Here is a 9,507-nt window from a genome sequence, read left to right on the forward strand (position 1 = left end):
TTTTTTAATAGTCTAACATATTAAACATACAGGGACTTCCCTGGTGGTCCAGTGGTTAAGAATCCCCCTGCAATGCAGGGGGACACAGGTTTGATCCCTGGTCAGGGAACTAAGATCCCACATGCTGCGGAGCAACTAAGCCCACATGCTGCAACTACTGAGCCTGCTCACTCCGGAGCCCACGTGCCACAACCAGAGAGCCCGCGTGCTGCATGTACTGAAGTCCGTGCGCTCTGGAGCCCGCGCGCCACAACTAGAGAGTCCGCGCACCACAACGAAAGATCCCAAATGCCACAACTAAGACCCGACACAGCTAAATAAATAAATAAATATTTTTAAAAAATAGTAAGTCTACATTAAAAAAAACATACTGAATGTACTTATTCAAATTCTTTGACTGAATGTAAACTTTGCACATTAAATCTATATAGTCAATGCTAATATTTCACAAATGTGAGCAGTTAATTTTGTTCTTGAAAAATAAAAGTTTTAGAAATTGTTTCTTTTCTTCCAAAGTGATCAATATAAATAGTAAAAAAGGAAATATAGCTCCTGAACTATTGGTTTTCTTATCAGTTTTCTCGCTAGATATTCCTCTTCATCATTTTAAAAATCATTGTAAACCTTTACCATTCCTCAGTTTTCCAAAAGAAAAATACTGCGCCCTAACTAGAGTAGTACATAAGAATGTTAAGAATAAAATGGAGTTAATTATACTCTAAACTCACTGATACATGTTTAAAATATTATTACTATTGTAGACAGTATTTTTAATGTTATTTCATTTTCTACTTTTATGGTACTTCCTGGTAAGGCCAAAGGTATAAGAAATTAGCTTGGTTTTGAAAGATCATCTGCAAATTTTAATATTATTTAAAGAGGCAGCATATTATATATCAAAGTACTAGAGAGAGACCATAAAATTGTTACTAACCTGATTTTTCCAGTTCCTTGTTTTGTGACCTTGGACAAATCATTCCTCATCTATAAAATAAGGAGAATAATATACACCACAGAGGCTCAAGTTAAATATAATGTAAGCAGCAGTATTTTAGAAATGATATAGTATGAATTCCTAGAAGGCAAGGACCCTGTCTGTCCTGTTTTCTTTTTGAAATCCCAGGGCATGCTTGGTACATAACAGGTGCTCTATCATTATTTCTTGAATAAGTTCATTGAATAAATTAAAATTACATATTAGTGTTATGGGGAAAGAGCATGTGCCTGTTGATTTCTTGATAAAATATAAATGGAAATTCTAAAACAGTTTGGACATTCCTCAGGCCTAGGGTAATAAATGAATTATTTAAAGCTCTCTTAATTATAACCATACATTCTTCTTGAGGGATATGTCATTTAATTCCTCCCAGCTTTTTTTCATTGGAGAGCTAGAAAGGTAAACAATTTTGACTTAGTGTCTCATAAATTTTAAGGGCAAAATGAAGGTTCATCAAGATTGTGTCTTTTGGGCTTCCCTGGTGGCGCAATGGTTGGGAGTCCACCTGCCGATGTGGGGGACACGGGTTCATGCCCTGGTCTGGGATGATCCCACATGCCGCGGAGCGGCTGGGCCCGTGAGCCATGGCCGCTGAGCCTGCGTGTCCGGAGCCTGTGCTCCACAACGGGAGAGGCCACAACAGTGAGAAGCCCGCGTACCGCAAAAAAAAAAAAAAAAAAAAGATTGTGTCTATTCCCTTCCACTCTTATTCCTGTGCACAAATTCTACCTTCACTTCAGCTCTGTAAGGACTTCAGGTACTTTTGATTGCCATTCTCTCTGTTCTAATCATGTTTACCTCCCTTTTTACATAAATGCAAACCTTTCTTCACTTAAGCTGCTAGAGTTTGTGGTTTGTGATTTCTTAGATTCCCAATTTTGTGTTGTTTAATTTCTTCTTAAGTACTGCTGTGTAGCTTTACACAGAAATATAGTCTTTTTCCATACAAATTTGAGGTCTGAAGTCTCTTATCTTCTTGTCATTGGTTCCTTTGTCCTTGGATCCCGTGTCCTCATCCTTCAGTCTTTGTCCTTAACACTTTAAATCTCACTTTTTGTCTTATATAATATTAAAATATAATTATACCTTTGTTTAAAAATACAATATGATGTTATTTGTGTTTCTATTTTTACATTAAAAATTTGTAACTTTTTTAGCTTACAAAAAAAATACTTATAAAAACAAAAAGTAACCATTATCAAGTGTAGCACACAAAAATTGAATGTTGTCCACGCTGCCATACCTCATAAATGTCTACTGTTAATATTTTGTTGTATATTATCCCATATTCTTTTCCCATGCTTTTGCTAATATGTCTGTATATGTGTGTATACATAAATAAAATTAAACTACATATACAGTTTTTTTCTTAATAATTTATCTAGAATTTTTTCCACTTTAGTATTTATAGATCTACCTCATTCTTTTTTTACAACTCTGTATTATTCCTTTGAACGGATGTACCATAATTTATTTGAACATTTCCCCATCTATCAACATTTAGTTGGTTGCAGATTTTCACTACTATAAGCAATGGTGAAGTAATAGTCTTTGCTTTCATCTTTATTAACTTATGAGAGTTTTTCTGTAGGATGACTTCCTAGAAGTTGGATTGCTGGGTTAGATGCCATTTAATGTTTTTTAAAAATGTGTATCCTTTCTCTCTTCTGCAAACCTCTTTAGAAAAAAGTGTAATTTAAGCAAATGGTAATTGCCATTGATTTAAGTGTAGATTAACTGGAAATAGTACTTAACTTCTTACATGATATTTTGCCTTGGTTTTTTCCTTATATTACTGTTTATTAGATGAACTGACTAAAGATTGGAAAAGGTAGTGTTTGATAATGGGTTTCATTCTGACTCTAGTACTCTATAAACTGTATTGTCTAATATATTTAGATAGATATGTTAATTTATAATTTAGTTGTATGATCAAATCGATTGAAGTAAATGTAAACTAAATCATTATGTTTACTCCCCAGGGAACAGTATACCAAAAATATTGCTGAACAGGAAAACCTTGGAAAGGTAAGAATGCATTTTTTTTTTTTGGCTGCGTTGGGTCTTCGTTGCTGCACGCAGGCTTTCTCTAGTTGTAGCGAGCAGGGGCACGGGCTTCTCATTGCTGTGGCTTCTCTTGTTGCAGAGCATGGGCTCTAGGCACACAGGTTTCAGTAGTTGCAGCACGTGGGCTCAGTAGTTGTGGCACATGGGCTCAGTAGTTGTGGCGCACGGCCTTAGTTGCTCCGTGGCATGTGGGATCTTCCCGGACCAGGGATCGAACTTGTGTCCCCTGCATTGGCAGGGGGGTTCTTAACCACTGCACCACCAGGGAAGTCCCAAGAATGTATTTTTTTTTTAATGTGTCTGTTCAGGCTTTCAGTACATGGTTATGCCATTGTCATTTTTTTTAAGGTTATAGAGGAAATTGGAACTTTCTTACTCCCTTTCAAAGATGAAGACTCTTCCTTAGGAATTTAGTTTTATAAAAGTGAAGGCACGGGCTTCCCTGGTGGCGCAGTGGTTGAGAGTCTGCCTGCCAATGCAGGGGACACGGGTTCGTGCCTCGGTCCGGGAAGATCCCACATGCCGTGGAGCGGCTAGGCCCGTGAGCCATGGCTGCTGAGCCTGTGTGTCCGGAGCCTGTGCTCTGCAACGGGAGAGGCCACAACAGTGAGAGTCCCATGTACCACACACACAAAAAAAGTGTTCATCTGTTCTTTTTGTATGAATTGTGAATAAATGTCCATCATATTAATCTAAGTAAAAAATAAAAAGAAACATTAAAGCTGATTCTTCCATTTCATCAGAGAAATTGAGTTCTGTACACCTTATTCCATTTATGAAATGACATGCCATACTCAAAAGGAAAAAATAATTTTCATATTCAAACATATGTATTTAAATCAAGTTATACATTCATTTGTACAGTATTTTAACTAGAGATTTTGAGGGCTTTAGGATTTAGTATGATTGTCAGTAATTAACTTTCATCCAGGTATTTCATAAGTTAAGTAATATACATTTTTTATATGAAAACATTCCTCTATTTCATTTGTTTTGAAAAGTATCTGGATGGATGCTTTGTGTAGAGAAGTATTTGTCAAACCTTGAATCCTTTCAAAGACCCATACTTAATTGCTAAATATGATTAAAGATTATTCTTTCCCCTTCCAGTGTCGTGTTTTACTGCAGGATTTTGGGGGAAAGCAGTAGCAGCAGTCTGACATCAAGCATGTTCCAGCAAAATGAGCCACTGATTATTAGTTCATGCCCAGATTGTCAGGCTGTATCATTTAAGAAGCAAAGCTTCTTGATCCTCTCATTCCTAGAGTGAATCTAAATTTTCAAGGCAAACACAGAACATACCTAGGCTTTGAAACTGACAATAGCGTATGCCTTCCAAACCAGCAAAGACTGGACATCCGCAGACCTCCTCATGACAACTGAGCTTCTGAAATTAGACCAGGCTATAGTGCTACAATTCACACTATCATATACTAGAATTTGCCTTACCAAGATGGAATATTGTACTGAAAGTTGTAACTTTCCTCCTCCTGTACCACCTCTTCCTTTTAAGAACAATGAAATGTGTGACAAGTATTTTTTGTACATTGCAACTATCCACAAAATAAATCTGTAATAAGTGACAGTAACATAATATTTCTGATACAGACAGTCCCCACATCCTATCTTTGGCTCTTTAAATAACTTTTATAGGTTGTTAGGATTTTGACAAGGAAATTATTCCAATAATGTAAGAAAAGTTACAGTTAAGTAGTACCTTAATCTTAAAGTACTCTTAGTACTCTTAAAACTCTTGATCTGACTTACTACTTTTGTTTTAGTTTATGAGGATAAAAATATTTGTTGTAAGATACTTTATTTGTAACATAGACTTAAATAGATGTATTTACATGCCAGGCCTTGTGTCAAAAATTTGCTGGTTATGTTTAAATTATATTTTCTTAATTCTGTTTTGTTTCCTGTTGCTATGTGCTGTTAACTTTGCTTTTCATTAACCATAGGTGGAGAGGGCAGTCTTTAGTAAGCGTTTTGAACCTGGCCTCAGTTTAGTTTAGCCTCTTACTTGGGCAAGTACCAATGACCAGCCTTTTCACTTGTGTGCTTAGGTCACCTGTTAGATCAACCGTGTATACTAAAAGAGGAAAAGATGGAGATGTTCCTGTGTAATCTGTTTCTGTGTCTTTGCTTGTTTTTCTGCCCTTCTTTGTGATTTCTCACACTCTGTGTCAGTGTATGTATTTCTGTCGCACTGTTTCCTTATGTGTGTACTACCATCTCTGTTTTTCTCTTCTTTCCTTCCTTCTTTTCTTTCCTCTCATTGTCTCTGACTTTGTGCCTCCCTTTCTTTGTCACTCTCCTCAATTTGCCATAATACAGAACCAAAGGATAGTTTTGCAATGTATTGAAAAATTTTCTTATTCCTATTTATAATTTTAGAGACAGTAAGTAGAACAGTTTTGGCAGGTGGAACTATATAGGCTGGTAGTAAACAATTCTGATAAGGATTTGGGCCTTTTTAGAATATCACTAGACCTTCTCCCTGAGGAATATTTACATACAATTTGATTTATTTGGGTATAGAGCATACCCTTAGAGCATACTGCTTCAGGAAAGAATACAGTATTTAATAATAATAACATGTATAACACATGGTAGTTTATAATTTTTTCCATATCTATTGTCATATGGAAAAAATAATCTTATAAAGCAGATACTTTTATAATTACCCCTATTATTAGCCTTAATTAACAATTGAGAAAACTGCAGTCCAGAGAAATTGTCTTCCTTGCAGCTAGTGACAGAGCCAGAGTTGGAACTCAAGTCTTCTGACTTCCAAAATCTACGTATTTTTATATACTATGTTACTGCTCCACTTTCCAGATTCCCTTTATTTTTTCCCCCTTCCTTTCTTTTACATTTTTCTGTTCTTTTTAATTTCAGGTTGTCCTAGGTCTATCATAAATTTAGTTAACTTTTATCATCTTCGTTTTCATCTATCATAGGAGAACCTGGCTTAGCTATTATTCATCAGATGTACAAAGCATACCATATTCTTCTGATTAGAACAATAGAAGTAAATCCCTATATGAGATTTAATTATTCTTGATTTTTTTTTTAACAATAGAAACTCCGGGAAAAACAAAAAGCTGTACGAGAAAGTCATGGTCCAAATATGAAACAAGTGAAAATGTGGCGTGATTTTGAACAGTTGATGGAATGTAAGAAACAGTGCTTTCTGAAACAACAAAGCCAAACTTCCATTGGTCAGGTAATTCAGGAGGGAGGAGAGGACCGGCTGATACTCTGAGTTCATGTGTCATTGTTTGGGGTTTTAGCTGATACTGCTAGCTATAAGCATAATCCCATGGTGTATTCCCTTTCTTGAAAATGATTTGTATAACATTTTGCTTTCAGATTAGCCATTCCCTATTAAGTTTTCTTGGAAAATAATGTTAAGGTAGATTTAGGTTTTAAAAGTTTTTTAATACGACAAAGAGGCTTTTATTTTTTTGCTTAGTTTAGACATAGTGGTGTCTTCTGTGTTTTATGAGACAGGAGACTGAGTTTACTATCTGTAAATGTAAACATATGTCCATTAAGAAACATGTAGGTTTTTTTTTAACATAATAACCCAGTGGCTTAATGTTTTTCTTAATCTTTTTTTAACTTTAGAGGAATCTTTTAGGAATTAATATCTCTTGTTTTGAAGAAACATTTATCTGAAGTTCAGCAATTCCTACAGTTTCACTTCAGTTTCTTTTTCTTCTGTAAAATTCAAGAAGGTTTATTATTTTGAATAACATATTTGTTCTATTTGTATTGTTTAAAGGCAAATAAAACTTGGTGCACATATCATGGCTATTTATTTAAAACTTATATAGTGTAAATTTCTATTCTTTTTTAAGTAAGTATTCATGTTATAGTACTGTGTTAAATTTAAGGATTATTACTTATTTTCACCAAAAGTCTAATATAGTATTGAGGTTTGGGGGACTATTATTTTAAATATAAAAAATTGTCGAAGTGCCTCAAGTCTCTGCTTCATCTGGACAAGGTATTTGAAGATTTTTTTGGTTTTCCCTTAAAGAAAGATACTAAATTCATATGCCACCCTTTACTTCATTTCAGTTTCAATTTACTTTTCAAAATTTCTTTTAGATTTGAAAACTCACATTTCAAATTGTTAGCATGTCCATCTTGGGTTCTTTCTTTTTAGCTATCCTGGAGGAAACAAAACAAAAACATTTTAATGAAGAAAGTTGTTTCTACCCTGTGCAAAGTATACAAACTGGATTAATGGCTTTGGGTGTCTTTGTTCCCACATGTGTTCTACTCTTGATTTTTGTTAGAAAGTGTCTTTCTTGGTAATCAGAGAATCTTATTAGCATGGAAATTATTCATAATTCTATGATCTATTACTGGAAGAGATGGGATCCATTAGAGTATGGAAGAACTTACCAGGAAAGTATAGAAACAAAGTTCTTTTAACATATCTTAAGAAAAAAAGAAGCATTTCAATGTTATTAAGTGGTTTGAATCTGGTCCTCAGCTTACTTTAGCTACTTATTTGGTCAAATATCCGTTACCAGCATTCTCATTTGTGCCCGTAGATCAACTATTAGATCAACGATGTACTAAAAGAGGAAAGGCTATGTTCACTGTGTGGAAGCAAACCCTTATTAACTCAATAATCAGTTTTTGAACACTGAGGTAAATGTATTTGTTCAGTGTTGGCTACTGCCTTGTTAATTTTTAAGCCAGTAGTAAGTGATATTCCTTTAGCCAGAGTATGAATTCCTTTGCAAATATTTGAAAAAGACTAGATGTCCTTCCCAGAAACAGCATTTTAGTCCCCAAAGTTATGTCAATTTGTAAGATTATTAAGCCTAATGATTAGTTTTTTCAGCCTTCACTGTCTTTGATGCTCTTCTCTTAATTTTTAAAATTGTTAGCGACAGATACTCCAAGGAATGCTTATAATTCTGATTTGATTATTGCTTGCCTTCTTTATTCCACACAGAAAGAGTATGTGGATTAAACTCGCTAAGGCAGCTCCAAAATTACCTTATTAACTGAAGCCGAACATCATTATTATTTTAAGAAAAGCAAATTGAAAAAAAAAAAAAGCCCTAAAAGTACAAAGTTATTTATAGTTTTTATGTAACATTGGACATTTAGTAACACAGCTTAATGGGTTTTATACAGTGACTTTCCACTCATTTTATGGTTTGATTGGAACATTAAAAAGCTTTGACTAACTGACAGTTTTTGACAGCTGGCACTTACAGAAGAAGAATTTATTACATTTTTCCTTCAGGATTGATACTCTAGCTGGCTAATTGATGAGAGTACTTAATCATTTTGGAAAATAATCTGTCTTCCACATGATGGCCCAAATAAAGGAAAAAAATGTAGCCTGTGAAATCTGCTTCTGCATTCACAGATCTTCTCCTCCTAGGACCCAGTATTGTCAACTGTTGCATGGGGCTGACTATTTAAACTGTAAATTTCAAAAGGCCACTCCTTATCTTGCTTCCTGTATTAGTTAAAGAAGTAATCCAACTTTAAAGGTTGTCCTTTAAGAAGAATCTTATAATAGGATAATGTCTTCTCTGTTATAAATCTATTAATAACTGAATCCAAGATCATGTATTTTCCCGGTCCAGAAGGTGTAGCAGAATTGTCTTAGAACATTGTTCGAAGGCATATGGAAATTAAACCAGACCTCAGGAAACTGTAGAACATTTAACTTTCTTCTTTAGATTAATATTTTCTATCATTTTGCTTTAATGCAGCAGACAGCAGTAATAAAAGAAGCCATTTCATTAAACTATCAAATAATTAGTTTATATAACATATATAATTTGGGGGGAAAATTTTAAGCTCTGTGAATTTTCCAAGTGTGTTTCTTAAGTTTTTAGGCTAACGTAATACAAAGAACTTTTTGGTAATTTGAGTAAAGGAAGAGACTGAATATGTTGCTCAAACTAAAAATATATAAATTTGCAGAATTCTTCTGAATTGAATTTGAAAATATGCACAAATGGGTAACTCGCTAAAGCTGCCTTTACAAAGGCAAAAATCAAATTTGTATTGAAAAATGACTTCTTATGGAGACGTGTGTCTTAGTCTTATAGAAACCTCCTTGTCTTACACAGGCATTCACCCAACATTAGTGACAAATAATAAGTGTGAATCAAAGACTTGTTTCTACAAAGGGTTCTAGGCACTTATATCATTCCTCTTGGCAAGAAGGAGTGTTTAGCCCTAGGGAGTGAGTAAGTTAGCACCACCCTGATGATTAACTTTCCTTAAACTTGGTTATATCAATAACTTCTCCATTGTTGTAGTAAAGGTGAGATCTAGCTTATATATACAATGAATCCTTCTTTTTTAAACAATCCATGGCAGCCAGGAGAGAAATAAAGTTGTACTTTTATTAAATATGTAATTGTTTCCCTACTCAGGAGAAGCTGCTAGCC

General features: G+C 34.5%; 1 protein-coding gene across 6 annotated transcripts in view; it reads left to right on the plus strand.

The window, feature by feature from the left end:
• The window catches only part of IFT81 (intraflagellar transport 81), a 192,638-nt gene extending 185,737 nt beyond the window's left edge, over positions 1 to 6,901 (plus strand). For all 6 annotated transcript variants that reach the window (XM_081253180.1, XM_081253178.1, XM_081253182.1 and 3 more), the window contains 2 exons: positions 2,980 to 3,025; positions 6,150 to 6,901. In XM_081253180.1, the coding sequence (XP_081109306.1) occupies positions 2,980 to 3,025; positions 6,150 to 6,332 (229 nt within the window). In that variant the 3' untranslated portion in view covers positions 6,333 to 6,901. The remainder of the gene's footprint in view (positions 1 to 2,979; positions 3,026 to 6,149) is intronic.
• Positions 6,902 to 9,507: the final 2,606 nt, after the last annotated feature.

This window comes from Mesoplodon bidens (assembly GCF_964165515.1).
Source record: "Mesoplodon bidens genome assembly, chromosome: 13".
In the NCBI taxonomy this organism is placed as follows: domain Eukaryota; kingdom Metazoa; phylum Chordata; class Mammalia; order Artiodactyla; family Ziphiidae; genus Mesoplodon; species Mesoplodon bidens.